Source organism: Apodemus sylvaticus, chromosome 1 (genome assembly GCF_947179515.1).
Source record: "Apodemus sylvaticus chromosome 1, mApoSyl1.1, whole genome shotgun sequence".
In the NCBI taxonomy this organism is placed as follows: domain Eukaryota; kingdom Metazoa; phylum Chordata; class Mammalia; order Rodentia; family Muridae; genus Apodemus; species Apodemus sylvaticus.
Genome location: NC_067472.1, coordinates 175,392,403 through 175,416,577, shown reverse-complemented (window position 1 = coordinate 175,416,577; position 24,175 = coordinate 175,392,403). Strand labels below are relative to the sequence as shown.

Below are 24,175 nucleotides of genomic sequence, written 5' to 3'. Positions count from 1 at the left end.
CTGGTCTGAAACTATGTGTCCCAGATCAGGTCTCAAATCTGAGTTGCTCATGCCTCAGCCTCCAGAGTGCTGGATTTACAATCATGGTGTCCTGGTATTAAAACAAGTGAAGAGCGCCAGGCGGTGGTGGTGCACGCCAGTAATCCCAGCACTCTGGGAGGTTGGAGAATTTCTGAGTTTGAGGCCAGCCTGGTCTACAGAGTGAGTTCTAGGACAGCCAGGGCTATACAGAGAAACCCTGTCTCAAATAAAACAAAATCCAAAAAACCAAAAAAATTTAAAAAATTAAAAAAAAAATAAAAACAAGCAAAGAGGAGGGCATCTCCCAGAAGTCCGCAAAGAAGCAGTGCCCATGTGCAGTGCCACCTGTTCCTGGACCATAAAAGATTTCCTTTCCCTTGGGACCAGAAGCTGTGCTCCCAGACCCCTCAAGGCCCCACTACACAGGACCACACCAGCCGCTGGCTGTGAACAACAGGGGAGCAGGATTCAGCTCAGTTTCCCTGCATCTTCCACCCCACACACACCTGCCCTCTGCTGCCAAGGCTAACTTCCCATTTAGCCACAGCCTGTCCTGTGGGCACCTCCCTTACACACACTGCTCTCTGAGCACTTTGATTTGCAGGTCCCTTCTGCTCTGCTTTTCCTGGATTCCCCTCAGAGGGTCCAGGGAATATTCTTTGGCCCTAAGGGACCCCAGCCCCATCTCTTTCTGACAAGCCCCATTGGCTGACCTGGCTGCAGAAGGCGTGGTCAGTGCAGTGGATGCTTAGATCCCAGCTTGTCTCTCACCCCGCACACTGTCAGTAGGTGGGTCTCTCAGTCATTCTGCCCACCCTATCCAGATCCTGGGCTAGGTTGGCTAAGCCTCTTGGACCATAGTAAACAGGAAGATGTTGACCCCACCCACCTTGTTCTCACCTGGGGCCTGATGCAGTGACAGGTGGGAGTTACCACCTACCTCCTGAGAGGCTTATTCTCTGGCCTCCACCTAAGGCAGATGGGAAGCTAACTTTCCTTTATAATGATCATTAGCTTACATAGTTGTTAGGGGTGAAATTCCCTGGATTTCTTCCATAACAGACTTCTAACAAACAGTATGTGTTTGAAGCAAAAGAAAACATTCTGCTGTTGACGAAACTCTCAAAAAAAACAAGGGTTTTTGAAAATGCACCCAACGCAGCATTAATTGTCAGGCATCGATGGGAGGAGAGGTCTTTGGTCCTAGGAAGGTTCCATAGATGCCCCAGGGTAGGGGAATCGAGGGTGGGGCTGTGGCATTGGGTGGGTGGAGGGACACCCTTACAGAAGCAGGGGGAGGGAGGATGGGCTGTGGGTTTCAGAGAGGAGGGGAAACTGGGAAATGGGATAACATTTGAAATGTAAATAAAGAATATATCCAATTTTAAAAAAGGAAAGCTTCTTAGGCAAAAAAGGATTTCCATTCTATGAGCAATTTGCAATGAAAAGTTCAGAATGGTAGGAATGACTCTACCATAATTTTCTGTAATAAAACATTTATTAATAACAGATTAGCCATACATTGAAAGTCCCATTGTGCCAGAGACTGTATCATAACTGAAACAGGATGATTATAGAAATACTTGTGTGGGAACTGCATTTTCAACAGAACCATTGAAACCCAGTGTTCTTAGACTAAATAAGTCTTCCAATATGACACTCTCCAGCACACTGACAGAAAGGCAAGGTGGATTTTTCTTCAATCTTTTATGGCATTACAATCTTCCAAAGTCCCCTCAGGGCCATCTGTGACACCTTCCCCAGGGCTCATGCTGAAGTCAGTTCTATTTGGAAAGCTAGAATTCATCAGTGGGGTTTGAAGTAGGATCTAATTAGAGAAACAAAATTCTTTAAAAACAAAATTACTACCTGGATGTGGTGTTGCATGATTTTAATCCCACAACTTGGGAGGAAGAAGCAGAAGGAGTGCCACAAATTCAAAGCCACTGTGGTCTACACAGTGAGTTCTAGGCCACTGTGGTCTACACAGTGAGTTCAAAGCCACTGTGGTCTACACAGTGAGTTCAAAGCCACTGTGGTCTACACAGTGAGTTCAAAGCCACTGTGGTCTATGTAGTGAGTTCTAAGCCATCCAAGGCTGCATAGTGAGACCCTGTCATAACCCCACCAAACAAAAACAAATTTACTAGCATATATTGCCACAGACCACCCCAGCCAAGTATGGGGGTCCCTGGGATGAGGGTTTTCAAAGTCCAGGTGGGTAAGTTTTCGGGGGTGACAATCAGAAAGAAACACAGAGGCAGTTTGAATCTGAGTGTAATTTGCAGCTCTCAAGCAGGGGATTTTATACATAAAACCAAACATGACACAACTCTTAGAAACCATATCCAGCAAGCCATCATGAATACCAACAAGAATCACTTGTCACAGTAAAATACAAAAATCATCTAAGCATTATGACTCTAAAACCACATGTTCAGTGAATAATAAACAGAACAGGTAACATCATCAACAAAAATATAACAATTCTGAAAGAATATATTCAATAGGGCGATCATTCAAGGCTAGTGGCATATTCCCAAGAACAGGTTAATAAATCTTTATGGTCAGTGCTCTTAACCGCTGATCTAACTTTCCAGCCCCTATGATTAATTATTGCTTAATATCTAATACCTGATTTTTTTTATAAATCTTCAAAGCATAAATTTAAACTATTTCAATTCTTTCTCTAATTAAGTCTTTCTTTACCATATACTGAAACCCACCTCTGATGACATACATGCAGCCATATGAAATTTAATTGTTGGGAAAGTTGTTATCTATCATAATAATTTTGGAAATGATTTGAAAAGTAAAGCATTGGTTACCCTGGAGATAAAATCATGTTAGTGACCCATCTCAAGGGGTGGCTTTGTACCCATTATTCTTGCTTAAGATCGTTGTCTGGGCTACCAGGAACCTGTAGGTAAGGAAAGGAATAAAAACAAACAAAACAGAAAAACTGCCAAGAGAACTAAGGCTCAATTGTTTTCTCTGGCCAAGAGTTCCACAACAAGTTCCAGGATACTTCCTTATTTTGAAGTCTATTGCCTCAGGCTGTGGAACTTGTCAAATAGATTCTCTTGGTGTTGGTGTGGCAATATATGTATTGTTTGGAGAGCTAGGTTTCATGAAAAATTTTGCTCACGAAAAGTTTATGTCGTATACTTGGACACGCCTTTAATCTGTACCACACCCTCTGCTGGAGACCTGAATAAGAACATTGGAAGAAGGAAGACTCACTCTCCTTTGCCTGCTTGCCTTGTGGGACTGAGCAACTGCTAGATCCTTGAACTTCCATCCACAGCTGCTGCTGACCATTGTTGGGGAGTTGGACTACAAACTGTAAGTCATCGACAAATTCCCTAAATATATAGAGACTGCCCATAGGTTCTGTCACTCTAGAGAACCCAGACTAATATAGTGACCTAGGGAAATTGATATGAATTAGAGAGCAATAAGGTGTTGTGGAGCTTGTGAGACATCTATTTCTCCACTAGTGATTCTTTATAAAGATTTATTTATTATATGTAAATACACTATAGCTGTCTTCATGCACTCCAGAAGAGGGTATCAGATCCCATTACTGATGGTTGTGAGCCACCATGCAGTTGTTGGTATTTGAACTCAGGACCTTCAGAAAAGCAGTCAGTGCTCTTTCAAGCCCCTCCACTAGTGAATTTTTATGTTCCACCTTGAGTAAGTTGGCACTTGAAAGGCTGGGGGCCTGGGCTGGATTCAGCGGTGAGGAATCCTGAGGGAGTTGTGGGTCTACAGGACAGGAATGACAATAATCCTGGCAGTGATGGTGGTGCATAGAATGTGAGAGCAAACGTGCAGACTGGAGGAGATGTGATAACTGTCTATGGAAGAATGAACTAACCTTCAGCAGAGTGTTAGCCCAGCACGGGGTTGTCCTCAGTCTCCACGTCTTGGCTCTGACAGCACTTTCAGAGTAGAGATCTCTCAAGACTGAAGTGTTGGTGGTCCCCACGCACACGTGAAGCTTGACTTGGGCCTGGCTGAGTGTCCTGTGTGTGTCATGGAGTGGACAAGCATCCCTTGGCCAGGCACTCAGAGGCAGTGCTCACAGCTGGTGTTTAGCAAGTTCCCAATGTGATGGGTTTGCCCAGCTGCTTTTCTGATGCTTTGATAAAACATCATGCAGGACCAAGGCAGCTTATAAAAGAGAGAAGTTTTAATTGGGGTTATAGTCTTAAGTTTAGAGGTTATGATGGCAGAGTAGGAGGCAATATGGCAGGTGACTGTAGCATTGGTTTTTTTAAATTGCTTATATTTAAAAATTAATTTTAAGTATGTTTATGCACACAAGTGCAGTTGTCAGTGGAGGCCAGAGACATCCGAGCCCCTTGAAGCTGGAGTTAAAGGTGGTGGTGAACTGAACGTGGGTCCTGGGAACTGAACATGGATCCTTTGCAGAAGAAGGACAGACTCTTTTTTTTAATTGATATATTTTTTATTTATATTTCAAATGATTTCCCCTTTTCTGGACCCCCACTCCCCGAAAGTCCCATCGGCCCCCTTCTCTCCCCCTGTTTTCCCACCCAACTCTTCCCACTTCCCTGTTCTGGTTTTGCCCTATACTGCTTCACTGAGTCTTTCCAGAACAAGGGGCCACTCCTCCGTTCTTCTTGTACCTCATTTGATGTGTGGATTATGTTTGGGGTATTCCAGTTTTCTAGGTTAACACCCACTTATTAGTGAGTGCATACCATGATTCATTTTTTGAGTCTGGGTTACCTCACTTAGTATGATGTTCTCCAGCTCCATCCATCTGGCTAAGAATTTCATGAATTGATTGTTTCTAATGGCTGAATAGTACTCCATTGTGTATATATACCACATTTTTTGCATCCACTCTTCTGTTGAGGGATATCTGGGTTCTTTCCAGCATCTGGCAATTATAAATAGGACTGCTATGAACATAGTGGAACATGTATCCTTATTACATGCTGGGGAATCTTCTGGGTATATGCCCAAGAGTGGTATAGCAGGATCTTCTGGAAGTGAGGTGCCCAGTTTTTGGAGGAACTGCCAGACTGATTTCCAGAGTGGTTGTACCAATTTGCAACCCCACCAGCAGTGGAGGACTGTTCCTCTTTCTCCACATCCTCGCCAACATCTGCTGTCTCCTGAATTTTTAATCTTAGCCATTCTGACTCGTGTAAGGCGAAATCTCAGGGTTGTTTTGATTTGCATTTCCCTAATGACTAATGAAGTTGAGCATTTTTAAAGATGCTTCTCTGCCATCTGATGTTCTTCAGGTGAAAATTCTTTGTTTAACTCTGTACTCCATTTTTTAACAGGGTTATTTGGTTTTCTGGAGTCTAACTTCTTGAGTTCTTTATATATATTGGATATTAGCCCTCTATCTGATGTAGGGTTGGTGAAGATCTTTTCCCAATTTGTTGGTTGCCGATTTGCCCTTTTGATGGTATCCTTTGCCTTACAGAAACTTTGTAATTTTATGAGGTCCCATTTGTCAATTCTTGATCTTAGAGCATAAGCTATTGGTGTTCTGTTCAGGAACTTTCCCCCTGTACCGATGTCCTCAAGGGTCTTCCCCAGTTTCTTTTCTATTAGCTTCAGAGTGTCTGGCTTTATGTGGAGGTCCTTGATCCATTTGGAGTTGAGCTTAGTACAAGGAGACAAAGATAGATCAATTCCCATTCTTCTGCATGCTGACCTCCAGTTGACCCAGCACCATTTGTTGAAAAGGCTATCTTTTTTCCATTGGATGTTTTCAGCCCCTTTGTCGAGGATCAAGTGGCCATAGGTGTGTGGGTTCATTTCTGGATCTTCAATCCTGTTCCATTGATCTGCCTGCCTGTCACTGTACCAATACCATGCAGTTTTTAACACTATTGCTCTGTAGTATTGCTTGAGGTCAGGGATACTGATACCCCCAGAATTTCTTTTGTTGTTGACAATAGTTTTAGCTATCCTGGATTTTTTGTTATTCCAGATGAATTTGAGGATTGCTCTTTCTAACTCTGTGAAGCATTGAGTTGAGATTTTGATGGGTATTGCGTTGAATCTGTATATTGCTTTTGGCAAAATGGCCATTTTAACTATATTAATCCTGCCGATCCATGAGCATGGGAGGTTTTTCCATTTTTTGAGGTCTTCTTCCATTTCCTTCTTCATAGACTTGAAGTTCTTGTCATACAGATCTTTCACATGTTTGGTAAGAGTCACCCCAAGGTACTTTATACTGTTTGTGGCCATTGTGAAGGGGGTCATTTCTCTAATTTCTTTCTCAGCTTGCTTATCCTTTGAGTATAGGAAGGCTACTGATTTGCTTGAGTTGATTTTATAACCTGCCACTTTGCTGAAGTTGTTTATCAGCTGTAGGAGTTCTCTAGTGGAGTTTTTTGGGTCACTTAGGTAGACTATCATGTCATCTGCAAATAATGATAGTTTGACTTCTTCCTTTCCAAAAGGATAAGGAGAAAGAGGGCAGCCAGAAGGACAGACTCTTAACAACTGATCCTTCCCCAGCCTCAGAGGGCTGATATTTTGGTCCACAAACAGGAAGCAGAGAGCACACTGGGTATGTCATCAGTCTTCTGAAACCTTAAAGCCCACCCCAGTGACACACCTCCATCAACAAGGTCACTTTTCAAAACTTTTCTACCAACTGGGGACCAGAGAGTCAAACCTATGACCCTTTGTGGGCTAATCTCATTCAACTGCCAGGTGAAGTGTTATCAAGTGTTATCAAGACATGGAGTGCTAGCTCTGTCCCTGTGTAGGTAATTGTCTTAGAGTTTCTTTGCTATGAAGAGACACCATGATCACAGAAACTTTTTGGGGGGGTGGGTTGGTTTTTTTGAGACTGGGTTTCTCTTTGTAGCCTTGGCTGTCCTGGAACTCACTCTGTAGACCACCCTGACCTCGAACTCAGAAATTTACCTCGAACAGAAGAGTTGCTGCCCCTAACCACAGCAACTCTTATAAAGGACAATATTTAATTGGGCTGGCTTAGAGGTTCAGAGGTTCAGTCTATTATTGGTATTACAGGAAGCATGGACACATCCAGACAGGCACTGGAGGAGCTGAGAGTTTTACCTCTTGTTGTCAAGGCAGCTGGAAGACTGCCCCCCCCCCCACTGTAATACTCAAGGGAGTCTTAACGTACCAGAGAGACCCCCTGAGTGGGCCCCTCAGAGTCAGGAATCAATGCAAAAAGCAAGAGGATTTTTATTTATTATCCAGCATGCACATGGGGACAGAACGACCCACACTCCAGGCTGTGCAGGTCTTTTATACAGTTCTCAGGGCAGCGGTCATTAAACACAAATGTAATGGCAGAACAGTGTTACCTTTAAACTAATTGGTTGGTAGGGGATGAGGTAGGTGGCCAATGGACTCTGGGACTTTCCTAGCCGCAGGGACAACCTTGTATTCTGGGGAATGTAATTTAGCTTTTCCCTTCTGTGAGGGGCCAGATGGAGGCAATTGACCTCAACAGGGGGAGGCCTCCTGGAACTGATTGGGTAACTCTTGCCCGGAGCAAAATACTGATCCATACCTCTCATAGCAATTTATCTGTTTTATCTTCTTTTATTCTTTTTCTTCTGTGCGAGATGTTCCTGATGGCTTAGGCTAAGATCTTGATCGAGAATAATGGGTACAGGGCCATCCCTTAAGTCACTAACTGTGACCTTACCTCCAGGAAAACCAGTGCTTTACTTTATAAATCATTTACCAGATAGTATTGACAGATAAAAACTTTCCCAACAATAAAATTTCAAATGGCTACATGTGTGTCTAGAAGTGGGCTATGGTGTATTGTTTTAGAAAACTTTAATTAAAAAAGAATTAAAATAGTTTAAATTTCCATTTTGAAGATTCACAAAAAGAGTAGGTACAACCTTGTGGTCTGGGGAATGTAATTTAGCCTCTCCCTTCTGTGAGGGGCCAGTGTTCTATGACCTTTCAATAATAACTGACCATAAGACCTTATTAACCTGCTCTTGGAAGTCTGCCACTAGCCTTAGATAATTTTGTGCTTTACTGTGCCAAATGACTATGATGATGTCTTTCCTATCTTTGCGTCACTGAACACATCTTCGCAGAGTTGTAATACTTGTTTCTTTATGTGTAAAATCCCCTGCTTGAGAGCTGCAAAATACACTCAGATTCAAACTGCCTCTGTGTTTGTTTCTGTTTGTCACTACAGAATCCTTACCCATCTAGCCTTCCAGGACCCTTGTCCCAGGGACCCCCATATCAGACTGGGGTGGTCCGTCTCACACACACACACACACAAGAGAAAGTCACACAGTCAAAGAGAAGATTAACACTGCTAACCAAGGGTCATTGAAGACTGGTTTCTGTACCAGAAGCTAAGAGAGACAGAAAGGAATCTTTCCTACAGACACAGGGGAAGGTCTTAGTCCCTTCAAGCTGCCGGAACAAAATAGCATGGGCAGGGAATTTGAGCAACTGAACTGGTTTCTCTGGAGACCAGGAAGTCCAAGATTAAGGTACCAGCAGGTTTCATGTGTCATGCACCCTAGCACCTCACAGATGGAGGAAAGGGACAACAAGCTCCCTTAGGCTTCTTAGATGAGGCCACTCATCACCTCCCAAAGGCCCATGACCAATAGCTTTCAGTGTGTGGACGTGGGGTTCGGAAAGGAGAGTTGAGGGAGGGTCTCCATATGCAGCCTAGGCTGGCCTCAAACTCTTAGGGTTTGTTTGTTTGAGGCAGAGTGTCACTATGTAGCCTGGGGTATCTAAAACTCTCTTTGTAGACCAGGCTGGCCCCAAACTCAAGAAATTTGCTTGCTTCTGTTTCCCAATTACTTCGATTAAAGGTGTACACCACCAGACCTGGGAGGTAGCCTCAAACTGTTGAGCCTTCTGCCTAGGAAGGATCTCCTTCTGAGTAATGGCATTGTGACTGCATGCACACCTACTGTGTGCCTCTTTCGAAGAAGGCCTCAGTCACTATGGGACTGTCTAGGACATTTCTAGCTGTTAGGGTGATCATTTTATGACTTTATTCATTGTTGGCATGAATGTCTTATAGTCCAGTCTCTATTCTCACTGCACTTTCTCATTCCCGATATGTTTAAATTTTTCTTCTGGTACTTAGACAGAAAAAGGCAACAGGCAAATCTGGTTCTTGATCGTGCAACCAGAGAGTGCTGCCTGCGGGGGTGTGGGGGGGCACTGAAGAGCCTCACATCATAGCCTGACAGAGAGGTAAGTTGGATGTATTCTTAGCCTCAGTTAACTTTGTCTTTTGATAGTCACCCAGACTCAGGCAAAAGCTCCTTCTCGAAAGCACACACAGAATTTTCCACTCCAGCCAGGAGAATCTTTTTATTTATTAGTTAGTTAATGTATATGACCTGTTAGATTATGTATAAGATCCTGTTGCTGTCTTCAGACACACCAGAAGAGAGCATCGGATCCCATTACAGATGGTTGTGAGCCACCATGAGGTTGCTGGGAATTGAACTAAGGTCCTCTGGAAGAGCAGTTGGTGCTCTTAACCGCTGAGCCATCTCTCCAACCCCAAGAGAATCTTGATACTAATAGGATTCCAAAGCTTTCTGAGAAGACAGAAAAGAGCGAATAACATGGCTGGACAGGAAATCATCTGTATGCCTGCAGCTGCTCTCTGCCTTCCCCACCTGGCAGATAGCGCTAGGGACCACTTGGACCTCGACTGGACACTAGGTACACTTTCTAGTTGGGTGGCATAGGCTTGCCAGCCTTTCTGAATCTGGTTTGTCAACGACAACTGTGCCTATTCAACAAGACTGCTCAGGGTTAAAGTTCACAGTATTGGTTGAATTTCCAGATTTAACATAGTTCCAGGCCAGCCCTAGAGTCCTTGGACCAGGGGTCGGGAACGGCTCCCTCAGCCTCTCTGGATTGTTCTGCTACTCTTTGCTCTCTTTACGAGTGGCTCCTTTGCCCTGCGAGTGGAGTGGGCTCCTTCTGGCCCTAGGAGGTGTGAAAACTACACCAGCCCCTGCGCACTCCACGCAGGCTCCAGCGATAATCAACCAGTAGTCGCTCCTGGCCGCTCAGGCCCCTGTAGCATCTCCCACCCCCAGGGCCTTGTGGGAAAAAGGATGCTGGCAGGTCACAGACCCAGTCCAAAGGGTGATCGAGAAGAACCTTCCAGGCGCCATCCCAGATCCTAGAGGTGAGGTTGGGCACTGAATGGGGTGGCTAGGCAGGGGAGGGGTGGGGCAACAGGTCCTCTGGACAGAAAGTCCCCTCCAGATCCTCCCCAGGGCCATCGCTTCCTAACCAGGGTTTCAGTGTCAGTCAACCAGAAGGATAGTGCAAGGAAAAGGACGCCTCACACTGCCTTCAAGATCTTTCCCTAGACACAGAGGAAGATGAGTACCGGGACCCGTGGGTACCCAGAGCTTTGCGACCCAGAAGGCTAGCGGAGCCAGAGGCTGGAGTATGGAGTCAGGGAAGAGGTGGCCTGTGAACACTTCTCTGGAGCAGTCAGAACTGAGCAGGCCTCAATTCCCAGACTCCAGCTCTGTTAAGGTGCACTTGGTACAACTGGGGTCTGCAGAGCTGGTCAGGGACACTACGGTGTCAGGCACACTGCTGGAGATGTTCGTCTCAATACAAAGGAACTGAGACAGGGCCAGGCCTAAGGTCCAGTGCCAAGGTTGGAGTGGTGAACAGCTCCATGAGCTTCTAGCCTTATCCCAGGTGCTCAGGAGTGCGCATGCGCGGTGCCCCGGCTCCCACAGCAGTAGCCCAGAGCCTAGCTGATGGCAGTGGTTGAACCAGAGCTGAAGGGAACCTGGGCTCTAGCTTAGGGAAGGCCAGGAAGAAATGTCAGGGTCTCAAAAGGACAGCTTAGTAGGAGTTGTTGTTGAGAAGATTTCTGCTGTGCCTAAGCAGATAAGGTGCGTGCGTGGCCCGGTGCAGAGGGCACAGCGCTGCTGAGTGCTGGCTGTCCGCCCAGGCCAGCTCAGTCTGTGAGCTGCGTAGTGAGCCTGCCACGGACCACTTCTGATCTTGCAAGAGAAATCGGGAAGGCCTAAGATGTGTGTAAGATTTTATTAATGCTGTTATTTTGAGACAGGATCTCACTATGTGACCTTACCTGGTCTTTTCTGGGATTCCTACTGTAGCCTCCCCCATGCTGGGGTTACAGGAGTGAGCTAGCACACCCTTGATATCTTCTTATTTTTAAATACCAACAGTCAAGTAATTAAACAACTTTGTGGGGTGGAAGAACAGGAGATGAACTTTACAGAGGACAGAGTATAGTTTGGGGACTGTAAATTCCAGAGAGTAGAGCAGGATAGTGATTTCCAAAGACCTGTTTTCCACTCAGTATCTGTTTTGTTTCTCCCTGTGTGACCCCCCCCTCCATGACCTCCCCCACCCACAGATACTTCCTCCATCTACACTGGGCATTTGAATCCCAACTTTGTCTAAGATTGCTGTAAAGAACATGCAGCCCCTGTTTCTCTGAGCCCTCCTCCTCTGTCCCTCACAACTTGATTGGACTCAGGTCAGGCTACTGTGCAAAGGTTTGAGTTTTCACCTCCTCTGTGTGTGTCCAGAGCCCTGCTGTCATCTTCCCACCAGTCTGGGTGACTGTAAGACATCAGGGCTCCCAGGTAGCATTTGTCTTCCCTGTGGCTGGCAGGTGGACTTCGCTGACCAGGGCTTGTTTCGAGGACAGCATTATTGAAATAATTATTAGCATTATTAGTTGTCCTCCTGTGGGAAGGGCCTGTCTTCTGTGCCTCTATCACTTCCTCATTCACAGACTGAGGTGGCCCTGGGAAGAAGAGAGATGGGAAAGGTTACCTTTGATCTCTTGAGCCTGAAGAATGCAGGAAGTGAAAGGCTTTCACACAGACTCAGGGTCCCAAACCTTTCTTTCACAACCAAAGCCTGTTGCTGCCATAACTTCTGGAATTATTCTTCAGGAAACCTAAGCCAGACTTTCCTTGCAGTGGAGACTGCAGAAGCCTAGCTAGAGGGGAACCTTTCTCACCCCTCTCTCCTGCCCCCTGGCACCTGCTAAGGCTTATCTTCTGGCAAAGGCTTGTCTGGGCTTGGTAGGGATTGTGAATGGAGTGTACACGTTGGTACATTTTCTTCTCCATGGGTTTTGATTTACAGTTATTCAGAACAAGTTTAGAAGTAGAACATCCTCTCAGTAGATAATCAAGGGTAAAATGGATGAGTCCACCACCCCTTCCTCCAGCCACCTCCAGTTTTACATCTGTAGTTTTGGCTGCACACAGCCAAATATTAAGTGAAAAAATTTCAGAAATAAAAAAATCATGAGTACTACGCAAGTTTAAATCATGGGCTGTTATATATTTAGAAATTTCCTTCTGAGTAACATAATGAGCTCAAGCAACCGTGTTTTATTTAATAATGGCCCCAAAGCTTAGGAGTTATAGTGGGAAGAAACCAGAGCACACAGTCTGGAAGAACTGATTCACCGTGGCTCAGGCATCTGCTGCAGCCTCCGACTGCATTCCTCATGCATGAGGGGCTGCTGTGTGCATCTCTGTCCCAACTCCTTCACATGCATTGTCTCACTAGGAAACCAGCGTTGTGAGAGCGCAGATCCTTACTCTGTGATTTGGAGCGGTACCTGTGTGCTCGGGCTGAAGCTGGCTAGCAGAATCAGAATGGCACAAGCCTTGCATTTCTGAGAATGGGTGGTGTCCTGCGGTCCTCTGAGACCTGGGCTGCACCTGACAAAAAAGCCAAAATGCTGGCTGTGCAGCTAAGCTAAACTAGGATGTGGTTCGCTGCTTTATAGATTGGGGGAGGGGTATTAGTCTTGTGAAAGTCAGATATTCATGTAAAGTTTATCACCATGGATAAGTCAGAGATGATGGTTCAAACCTACAGTACTGGGGATTAGGAGCCGGAATCAGAAGACCATGAGTTCTAGGTTAGCCTGGGTTACATAGTAAGTAAAGAAGTCTCAATAGGGCCTGAAGATGAGAAAACTGGGACATTCCCAAGGCTAGAGCACAACATACAATGTCCAGAAGTTTGTAAATTAGCCCCTGTGATAGTATGGTGGCCCCTATCAGGGCCCGGAACACCCAGAGTCTCAGGGACAATTTTACATTAAAGAGATTCTAATTCTGCATAGTTCTTGGGTATGAAAACAACCAAAGCCCAGTAGAATGTCAGGCTGTGCACAGTAGCCTGGGACTCCCTCAGGAAGTTCCCTCAGCTGACTAATGCCTCAGCCTCCCAGGAGCAGAGTGTCTTTTAGGCATCTCACCTCTGCTGCCTTTTCTCCCCAGCCTTATGAGGTGGCCTGTCAGCCTGTGGGCTCTCCTTACCCACCAGTCCCTCTGTGGGGCACAGTGCACCTCACCTGTGGCTGTGCCTCTGCTGTCACTTCCCAGCCAGCAAGGCAGTGCGTCCTGACCCAGCAAACTGTGCTGAGGCTCAGTGCTCCTCAGGGCTCTCTGTGGTTCCTGTATCCTGACAGCCCCTGGCAGGCTCTTGTTTTGAGATGGGATCTCTTGCTCTTTAGAGCAGGCTGGATCTGACTGTGTAGCCCAGGCTGGCCTCAGACCCATCCGACCTTTCTTCTAGTACTTCCCAAGTGCCATAGTTGCATCTATGAGCCACCATGCCAAGCATCAAACCTCTGGAGATCTTTGATTTGTTTTGTTCTGTGATTGTTTCATCTTGGTCGTTTATATTGTTCCTGGTATTCTTTATTATTAATTAACTAAGTAATCATTATTATTTTTATTTTGGTAAAGAGTCTGGCTATCTAATCCAGGGATGGCCATGGCTTCATAATCCTCCTGCTTTAGCTTCCCAAGTACTGAGAGTCCTGCCCTGTGGTACCAAACCTAGCTCCTGTCTCTGCCTGCAATGTCCCAACAGGGTCTGCAGTGCCACCGGCTGTGTCTCATCAGCCAACCTCCCTGCATCCCTCTTGCTCATCATTTACAAGGGGTCCGCTTTTAAGTGGTCTCTCTCCTTCTATTTCTCTCTCTCTCTCTCTCTCTCTCTCTCTCTCTCTCTCTCTCTCTCTCTCTCTCTCTCTCTTTCTCTCTCTCTCTCTCTCTCTGACACAGGGTTTCTCTGTGTAGCCCTGGCTGTCCTGGATCACACTCTGTAGACCAGGATGGCCTCAAACTCAGAAATCTGCCTGCCTCTGCCCACAGGTGGTGGGATTAAAGGCGTGTGCCACCACTTTTCTTTTATCTTTTGAGCATTGTTCATGGCAGATATGGTTTCCATATAGAACTATATTTCCAGTCCCATTTTCACTCCATCTTAAAGCTAAGGATCTGACTCTTGGCTCCAGGTTACCCAGCAGGCAAGTGTGGCCTCAGAGTCTTGTCCTTTCCCTACTCTCAGGCTTGGCTCACAAACCTTGTCACATCAAGAGGCCATCTGGTTCTGCCTTTCTTGGTCCCGACAGCCTTTACACATTGACGGTTGCGTGAGCCACTTGAAGGGGTCTTGGTGTGAGAGGTCAGGATCAGCTTGCTGGTGAAGCCTGTGGCTGAGGCTGCTTCCTCATTTGTCAGAAGGCTGAAGTTAATCAGAGGGCAGAAAAAAACTTTCATTCATTCCGCTGCTTCCCGAGCCTGTTAGCTCCTGCCCAGCCTCTTGGCTTCAGAGAAGCACAGACGGCTGTGTGTCTGTCTGGCACACCCAAGGACAAGCAATTCTTCCAGAAGATGGGAGATCTTTCTAAAATGCTATAAAGTGTTTCATTGGATCAAAATACTCATAAGTGTATTAAAGCTCCCTTTCAGATATGATGGTATTATCTCTCCTATTATCCCAGCATGCAAAACCCTGAGGGAAAATGATTGTGAATCTAAACTGGTCTGGGATATGAAGCAGGACTTTATCTCAAAAACCAAACAAACATAAATAAACACAAAAACAGGGACAGGAGAGATGAGTCAGAGGTTAGGAATACTGATTATTCTTTCAGAGGACCTGGGTTTGATTCCCAGCACCCACATGGTATCTCACAATGGTCTGTAACGTCAGTACAGGGGATCACTGCCTTCTTAGGGCACAGACACATATGCAGCAGAACAGATTCATACACTTTTTTTTAAGTTCACAGAATGAGGAATAACAAACACCGACCTGTCTCTTTGAATCATCCCCAGGGTCTGCCGAGATGCACATCATGGTAGATGACATCATGAGACTCCTGTACTCCATTTCCCAGGAGAGGAGGATGACGTACATCAAGTACTCTGTGTTGGCTGCTGTGGTTGTGGGGGCAATGGCCTTCGTTGGTGGCTTTGTTGGTGGCCTACCAGGATTAGCTGTTGGTGAGTGAGAATGATTTTACAGGTATATCCAGTCTTGGAGCTATCATAAAAGTACAAGGTTCAGGCCTATCATCCCTGCCTTTGGGAGGTAGGAAGATGGGAAGTTCAAGGATAGCCTGGGCTACATAGAATGTTTCAGGCCTCCAGCATGCTTGGGGTTTTGGGATCCACATGGGAGAATGACCTGGTAAGTAAGAATGGCGCCCACCAAGTGCCCTGCGCAAGGAATTCGCAGGCCCCGTCTGTCTGTACAGTTCATCCTGTCAGAACCACAGCATCTGAGCTTCCACGGAATGCAGGATTCTCTTGGCTTTGGTGTTTGTGTCTCTCAGAGCCTGAAGGCACCTTTCCTCCAATGCCAGGAGCCCTTTCTACTGTGGACACTGGGAATAAAACGTTACCCCTCAGCAAGACCAGCCAGTGCCCTATTCATGACCACGGAGCTAACTCTCTAGCCCCCACTTACTTTTCTGAGCCATGATCTCTGTGTATATGAGGCTGGTCTGTGTATATCTCTGTGTATCCCAGATTGTGCCTCAAATCTGAGTTCCTCATGCCTCAGCCTCCAGAGTGCTGGAATTACAATCATGGTGTCCTCAGAATTAAAACAAGGAAAGAAGAGGGCATCTCCTCTGAGTCCTCAAAGAAGCAGTGCCCATGTGCAGTGCCACCTGTTCCTGGACCATCAAGGAGTAGCTTTCCCTTGAAACTGGAAGCTGTGCTCCCAGACCCCTCAAGGCCCCACTACACAGGACCACAGCAGCTGCTGGCTCTGAACACCAGGGGAGCAGGATTCAGCTCAGTCTCCCTGCATCCTCCACCCCACACACACCTGCCCTCTCCTGCCAAGGCTAACTTCCCTTTTAGCCACAGCCTGTCCTGCTGTGCACCTCCCTTAGACACACTGCTCTCTGAGCACTTTGATTTGCTGGTCCCTTCTGCTCTGCTGTTCCTGGATTCCCCTCAGAGGGTCCTGGGAACATTCTTTGGCCCTAAGGGGCCCCAGCCCCATCTCTTTCTGACAAGCCCCATTGGCTGACCTGGCAGCAGAAGGCGTGGTCAGTGCAGTGGATGCTTAGATCCCAGCTTGTCTCTCACCCCACAAACTGTCAGTAGGTGGGTCTCTCAGTCATTCTGCCCACCTTATCCAGATCCTGGGCTAGGTTGGCTAAGCCTCTTGGACCATAGTAAACAGGAAGATGTTGGCCCCGCCCACCTTGTTCTCACCTGGGGCCTGATGCAGTGACAGGTGGGAGTTACCACCTACCTCCTGAGTGAGATCCTATTCTCTGGCCTCCACCTAAGGCAGATGGGAAGCTAACTTGCCTCCCTGACTTCCACTCTAAGCCATTTCCCTTCCTCCAGGGGGCGCTAAGGAGCTGGCCTTGCTCCCCTCCTGTTGCTCCTCCCTGCCCCACTCCCTCAAGGCTCTGGTTCCATCTTGTCCTCTGTTCCCAAAGAACCTCTGGACCATCGTGTTGATTTGTGGTCGGTGTTCATTGTTAGACACTGCTGTTGCTGCCACTGCCAGCACCAATGCTAACCCTCCTGTTTGCCTGCACTCTCCTCCCCAGGACACCCTAGGGGGAGGGAGGCAGGCACACAGCAGGCTGGTTGTGTGACTACCTCACAGCAGGGATGCTGGAGTGAGGAGGGGCATCCACTGTGGTGGGGAAAGTGTGTAGGAACACATTTCCCCTGTTCTGTAGGGAAGGGGGAGCCAGTATTTGTCCAGCCTGGGACTCCCCTTCTACTTTTCTGTTGCAGTTACTCGACTTTAAAAAAGCCTTTCCTTGTTCTGGAAAGACTCAGTGTAGCAGTATAGAGCAAAACCAGAACAAGGAAGTAGGAAGGGGTGGGTGGGAGAACAGGGGAATGGAAGGGGGCTGGCTTATGGGACTTTCGGGGAGTGGGGGGCCAGAAAAGGGGAAATCATTTGAAATGTAAATAAAAAATATATCGAATAAAAAAAAAACTAAAAAAAAAAAAGCCTTTCCTGCCTTTTCTGGAAGAAAAAAAAAAGTCATCTCATTTTGGAATAATAATATTCCAAACAATAATCTAGATGCAGATATTGCAAAGATTGTACAGAACTACCCACCCACCCACCCTCCACCCCCGTGTGTCCCTTGTCCAGTTTTAGTTTTAGTGGGAATGTGCTTCCTGATAGGTTGAGGGGACCAAGCAGCCAGCACTAATGCCATGTTGTGAGGTCTCTGTTTGACCAACCAGTGCACAGTAGCCTTGCTTTTCTTCCCATTGCCACTTTTTTTTTTTTTAAAATTTGAGACAGGGTCTCCCTATGTAGCCCTCACAGTCCTGGACTTGACTGTAGAGTATGCTGGATTTGAACTCACAGAAATACCCTTGCATCTGCCTCCCAAGTACTGGAATTAATGGTGTGGGCTGCTATGACTGGGTAACACTGTTTCTTTGTGTGTGTTGTTTGTCAGTTTGTATTTTAAGACATTGTTTCTGGGTATAAACCTGGCTGTCCTGGAAATCACTCTGTAGACCAGGCTGGCCTCAAACTCAGAGAGTACCTGCCTTTGCTTCCCAGTGCCTCCCAGTGCCAGGGTTAAAGGTGTGGGAAACTACCACACTACAAGGAAAATTTGTTATTTTATTCTATTTATATGAGCATTCTGTAGCTGTCTTCAGACACACCAGAAGAGGGCATCAGATTTCATTACTGATGGTTGTGAGGTAGCATGTGGTTGCTGGGAATTGAACTCAGGACCTCTGGAACTGTAGTCAGTGCTCTTAACCACTGGGCCATCTCCCCAACCCTAAGGTTTTCCACTCTTAATATTTTGTTTTCTCACCCCATATTCTGTCCCTTGGTAATGACTCACTAAGTCTACCCTGGCTGGGTCTGTTGTTGGACCTGAAAGGGGCTAGTGTCTGGGCGTCCTTTCTCACAAAGACAAAGGGACTGAGATGGCTGCTACCAACATGAGGTTTATTGTTCCAATACATTGTGACCATCCTGTAAGCCCAGCAGAGGCAACCTCAAAGTTACATTGTAGGCAGGTTTTATACTTTTTAGAGGTACAGGAAACATCAGTCAAATTGTGACCTAAAACCCATTAGCTAACATCTATAAACCATTAATTAACCTTCAGATCTGCCTGGAGTTTCCCCGAGTTTAATGTGTTTTATTGGGGAGTGCTTTTTGTGTGTGTGGAGAATGGAATCTTTGACTCCATGCAAGAGCAGGAAGCCATAAAAAGAATATCTAGTACAATCACAGAGGGTATGTTGATGTTTTGACTAAGCTCCACCCCACACCTACCTGGCAATAGCCAGGTATGCCCCGCCCCAGAGATCTGGCCCACTATAAGAGGGGCTACTTGCCCCTCCTTTCTCTCTTTGCTCTCTGCTCTCCCACATTCTCTCACCTCTCTGCCCCTTGGGTCCTTTCCCCACTCCAGGTGGTCATGGCCGGCCTCCACTCTACTTCTCTACTCTCTCTCTCTCTATTCTCTCTCTCTTCCTCTCTCTCTCTCTCTCTCTCTCTCTCTCTCTCTCTCTCTCTCTCTCTCTGCCTCTCTCTACCACTAACTCCCATCCCCTACTCTGAATAAACTCTATTCTATACTATGCCTGTGTGTGTGTATGTGGTCCCTCAGGGGCAGAGGTGCCCAAGCAAGGGCCCGCCTGGACACCTTCCCCCATGCTGCCTAGCCACACTCCTCTAACCCCCTATACTCTCTCTCCCCTTTTAAGCCCCTTCAGGGTATCTTATCTCTTAGGCAATTTTGGATAGAAATAACCCTTTGGCATTTTTGGTTCATCCCAGGGAAGGCAGCAGAAAGCATATTGGGGGCACGGGGGTTGGGGGTTGGGGGTTGGGGGTTGGGGGAGGGGGAGGGGGGGAAGAAGCATCAGGATTGTGTTCATGGAAGGTTCCCATTTTACACAAGCCTATGTGTTAGGACCCGAAATATTGTGAGACAGAGGAAACATTGGTTGAGGTCCATACTAGTCACTGGTGCCACAGACATTACTTCTCATTGTGACTATGATTACTGATATGTACCAGTCATGGGAGGCTTTGGGTTTGTTTGGAGGAATGGAATGACAGAATCTCCAAGAGAAGAACCTGACTTGCCCCAGGGTCATTTCCCATGTGAGTTCTCTGGGAATTTCCTAAGCTCTAGGGCACGGTTCCTACCACCCACTGAAGTGATCGACTGGACACAGACTTGGGTTATTTTGGAAGGGGGATCTTAACAGAGAAAATGCCCCTCCCCCACTAATCTGGTGCATGGGCAAGTCTGTGGTACATTTTCTTGATTGAAGATTGATGTGGAGAAGCTTGGCTCACTGTGGGCCGTGCCATTCCTGAGCTGGTGGTTCTGGGCTCTGTAAGAAAGCAGCTGAGCAGGCCAGTGAGCAGCGCTCCTCCATGGCCTCTGCATCAGCTCCTGCCTCCAGGTTCCTGCCCTGATTCCCTCAGTTATGGAGTGTGACCTGAGGTGTAAGATGAAATTGACCCATTCCTCCCCTAGTTGTTTAGTGTCATGGTGTTTATCACAGCAATAGAAACCCCTAAGACAGCCACACTGTGGGAACAGTTCAGCCTCCCAGCCTTTCCAGACAAATGGGTTTCCCCAGAAGATGCATGTCCCTCTGGGCTTCTCCTTTGTGGAGACAGATTGTTCTGGGAGTCACAGGAGTGGGGGTGATCTTCAGCCATGAAGGGGATCTTAGTTGACACAGTTCTGAGGTCGGGAGGGTGTAAGTGGGGGGTATTGGGAGACACAAATTTGAGTATCAATTATCTGGACCAAATGGACTAGAGACCACATCAGCCTTTGCCCTGCTGAGTGCCTGGAGGAAGCTGGGCTTGCTGTGCCCTGCTGTGAGTGTGCCCACTTGTCATGACAGTGACTACATTCTTGGCAAGAAACAAAGGCCATTGTTGGAGACTGAGGCTGACTAATTGAGCCCTTCCTTATTTTCCAGGGGTGACCATTGGGGGCCTGTTAGCCTGGATGACGAGTGAACAGTTTCAGCCAGTTCCTCAGACCTTAATGGAGCTGCCCCCTGCTGAGCGGCAGAAAATTGTTAATGAAGTCGCTGAAATCATCAAGAACCTGCCCTGTTCAGAAGCTGTGCACCTGACTGCTCTGGTCATGAGGAACCATGCCATTAAGCGGATCCTCTCGACTGTGGTTAATTTCATCAAGATGCTGAAGGCTTAGATCTGCTAGGATGACTAGGTTGCTTCCCCTGGGGAAGAGCATCAATTGTCAAACAATCTCCCCTCCTCTAGGTTTGGTTTGTTAAACCAGAGAAACCTCTGGGTTTCTGTCTGTGATTCTGGTTGGCCTCTGGCTCATCGTCTTCCTCCCTCAGCCCCTTGAGTTCTGAGATTACAGGCGTGCGCCACCACCTAATAAATCTTTAAGAGAGAGCTCATCCTAGATTTTCTAGACAAGACCCCTTAAGGCAAGGTCACAAGAGATTTGTAACCCAGGCAGACTATATGACTTACATAGGAACAATTGGCCATACAATCATATTCTTTACATCATCAAAATAGTAATGGCTTGAAAATAATTTTATATTTTTAGAAAAGTGCACATCAAATTGTAAAGCCTCATCCTCTGTGTCCTCAGTTTCTACCTGTACCACATAATGGTGTTAATTCTAGAGGAGTGAATCAATTATTACAAATGAATGGTACTTGTATTTCTGATTTTAGAAAGTTAAAATATGTGCATGTGACTAATGATACTGAAAGGATAGAAAATAATACAGCCTAACTCTAATGACCCCAAGAATTCAGAAGTTTAAAATGCTATCTCGCTTTGTTAGAAACTAGGTAAAAGGTCACATTCCAGAGCCCGACCTTTCTTTAGAGCTAGCAGAAAGTCCTTGAATAGGTGATCCTGGCCCCACAAGGGCTCCGATAATTTAAACTGATTGGCCTAAAAACAATGGGAGTGGTACAAATCGATTGGTTCTCATTTCGAGAGCTCTCCATGCTAAGAAATGATTGGTTTGTGATTCACAGGCTTTGTCATAAACTTATAAAAGCTGTTGCAATTCGACACTCGTTATACACAGTCCTCTAGCCCTGCGAGGTGTATGGCTGTGGAACCCAGAATTCTGGAATAAAGAAACCCTCATGTTATTGCATCGAGACCGTTTCTGCGAGTGATTTGGGTGTCGCCTTCCAGGGCATGGGGTGCTGGGGCACCCTCGGTTTTTGGGGTCTTACAATACATTTTCAGGCTTTCTACTTGCAACTGCTCCGACAGGAAAAGCAAGTAAAAATGCTACCTTTATTTTCTATGCTTACATAGTCATTGCCTACATTATTGTCTATCCTTGGTGTTCCAACTTAGATGAAAACAGATCATGGAACTGGCTATTTATTACAGTCATCAAACATTTGAGATGTTTTGACATCAATTTAACAACAATTTAATTCTCAAGGATGAGGTATTGTGTAACTTTAAAACAGTATCTTCTTAAAAAACAAAAGGGGGGATATTATATCCCCATGAATATTATCTAAATTGTGCTTTTATATTTTTAAGAAAGTTTTAAGATTTGGATGCCCAGGAACTCCTTGCTGAGTGTCTTCAGCATCCTACAACTGGGCATACTCATGCCTAGGTGAGATGGAAGGATCCACTTATTGGCATATGGCATGATCCTGATCAATTACTTAATATGGGGAAGAAAGCATGCTTGTGTTTTCTCCACAGAATGCCGCTGAAGCATGCTAGCTGCTGGAGTGATTGGTTTGGAATGCTGAAGATAATGGTGACCTGTGAGCTTGCTGAGTGCCCTGACAATGGTGACAGGAAAGCTGTATTGGGTGTGAATGTTCTTGACCTACCTTTACTTGCCTTTGTCCCAGATTAGATAAACTGCCTTGCTTCAAGCTTTTAAACCTGGTAGGAGACAGAACATGGAGACTGAAAACTGACTTAGAAAAATTAATCTTTATGACACCATTTGAATTATTGGAGAACAGGTCCAGAGTTTAAAAGTAAAAAGTCATCTTGAATGCCATGCCAAATACCAATGGATTTGTGTTATGTCTAAAGTTTGCAATGGATAGTCACTATAATCAGAAAAAAGTTCAAAGAGACTTGCAAGGTGTTTGGCAACAAATTGACTCCTTGATATCAAAACCTATACAAGTATATTATCACCGACTTGACTTAGCAGACCAAGGTCTTGATGAGTCCACTGTGAGTGGACCTCCTGCGGGGCCTACATAGAGCTCAGATCTATGTGTGTTTGCTCACCAGTGGACAAGGACACCAGTGGGCAAGGACACCAGTGGGCGGTGCAAGGCAAAGCACTGTAAAGGGAGGCCCATGTTTTCTGCCTCTGATTCCCTTGTGAAGCAAACCTGGATGCATAGAGGTTGGTGTTTAAAGGTGTTCCTTAGAATAACAACCAGCAAGGAAGCCTAGACCCTCTCCTCCATAAAAGACATAATAAATTATTTAAGAGGACCAGGTCAATCTTCCCCTCCTTGGTTGACACCCACCATCCTTTGACAGATGACTGTCCACTTGGTTGTTACCTTCTCATCTTAAAACTAATGAAAAGGGAGAAACTGTGCCCCCCAGCCTCTGAGCAGGAATGTCAGACCTGGATGCTAGCCACTGCCTCCCACTTAGGGTGGAGCTCTAGCCCATTGTCCTTCAAGGACCTGCAGTTTCCTGAGAGACACTAGCCACCTGCTCAGCAACTGAACCTGTTATGCAGAAGAGTTTCCAGCTTTTGTAGGAAGGGTTTTCTCCTCGCCCTATAAATTTGGAGCCCCGCCCCCACTAAAAACTCTTTGAGCCTTGAACAGAAAATTGTCTTGGCTTCTTATTCCTCTCGCAGGCCCGCATTACAAGGAGCCCTATCTCCAAAAACAAACATATTTTTATTGTTTCTGATTTTTGTTTGTTTAGGATTTTTAGTTTAGTTTAGTTTTGTTTTATTAAGTCAGGCTCACCTCCATCTCTGTGTAGCCATGATGATCTTGGATTCTTGATTCTCCACCCTCCATCGCTGCTAACTGTAGGGTTTACAGAGGTATACCTTTATGTCAGTCTTCAGTAAATATTTTAGAAGTTATTGTTTCAAAAATCACTTCCCATGGAATTCTTCCAGGAAGGAACCGTGACAAAAGAGACCTAGAATTCAATTTCAAGCTTTTTGAAGAGACTGGGCGGCTAGTCACAGAAGCTGGAGTTTGTCCTGGTGTTCCTAGAACCCAAAGCCCTGCCTGGAACACCGTGTGGTCCCACAGTTTTCACAAACAGATTTTAGATGAGCCACTGTTGCTCTCTGTTCTCTCCGTGTGTGTGTGTGTGTGTGTGTGTGTGTGTACATAGCTTGGGATATGGCCTAAAGCACTTAGTTTATCTGAGTGTCCTAGGTTGCCTCACACACAGTATCTACTGCTCTCCAAAGGCCTTTAAAATGGTCACCAGGTTACATAGTTGTTTGGGGTGAAATTCCCTGGATTCCTTCAATAACAGACTTCTAACTTGTGTGTCCTGCCTCTCTCTCCCTGCACCAGTAAGCCCCAGGAGGGAGCTTTGCCCGTTTAGTTTACAGTTGAAACCCAAGTTCTATCTCAGCAGATGTTTGTTGAATAAATAAAGAAAAGATGGAAAAGCCAGGAGTTGATCCCCTCCCCTTTCCCATTGCTCAAGTGCCTCATAAACAGTCATTGTCCCTTTGGATGCAGGCCGGGCCTCAGCGTGACCCTGGGCTCAGATAGACAATCCCGGGGCAGAAACAGTTTCCTCCCACTGAGGCAAGGAAGGCAGATTATCACAGAACAGGGTCTG

The 24,175-nt window shown here is 46.1% G+C and overlaps 1 protein-coding gene across 2 annotated transcripts in view; it reads left to right on the top strand.

Annotated features, from left to right (window-relative positions):
- LOC127670723 (protein C19orf12 homolog) overlaps positions 1 to 21,504 on the top strand; it is a 51,713-nt gene extending 30,209 nt beyond the window's left edge. The window contains exons 1-3 of one of the 2 annotated variants that reach the window (XM_052165221.1): positions 1,427 to 3,366; positions 15,183 to 15,350; positions 20,322 to 21,504. In XM_052165221.1, coding sequence (XP_052021181.1) covers positions 15,194 to 15,350; positions 20,322 to 20,560 — 396 coding nt within the window. In that variant the 5' untranslated portion in view covers positions 1,427 to 3,366; positions 15,183 to 15,193 and the 3' untranslated portion in view covers positions 20,561 to 21,504. Of the gene's footprint in view, positions 1 to 1,426; positions 3,367 to 15,182; positions 15,351 to 20,321 lie in introns of those variants that run through there. The other variant, XM_052165213.1, reaches the window with a different exon arrangement.
- The last annotated feature ends 2,671 nt before the right edge of the window (positions 21,505 to 24,175 follow it).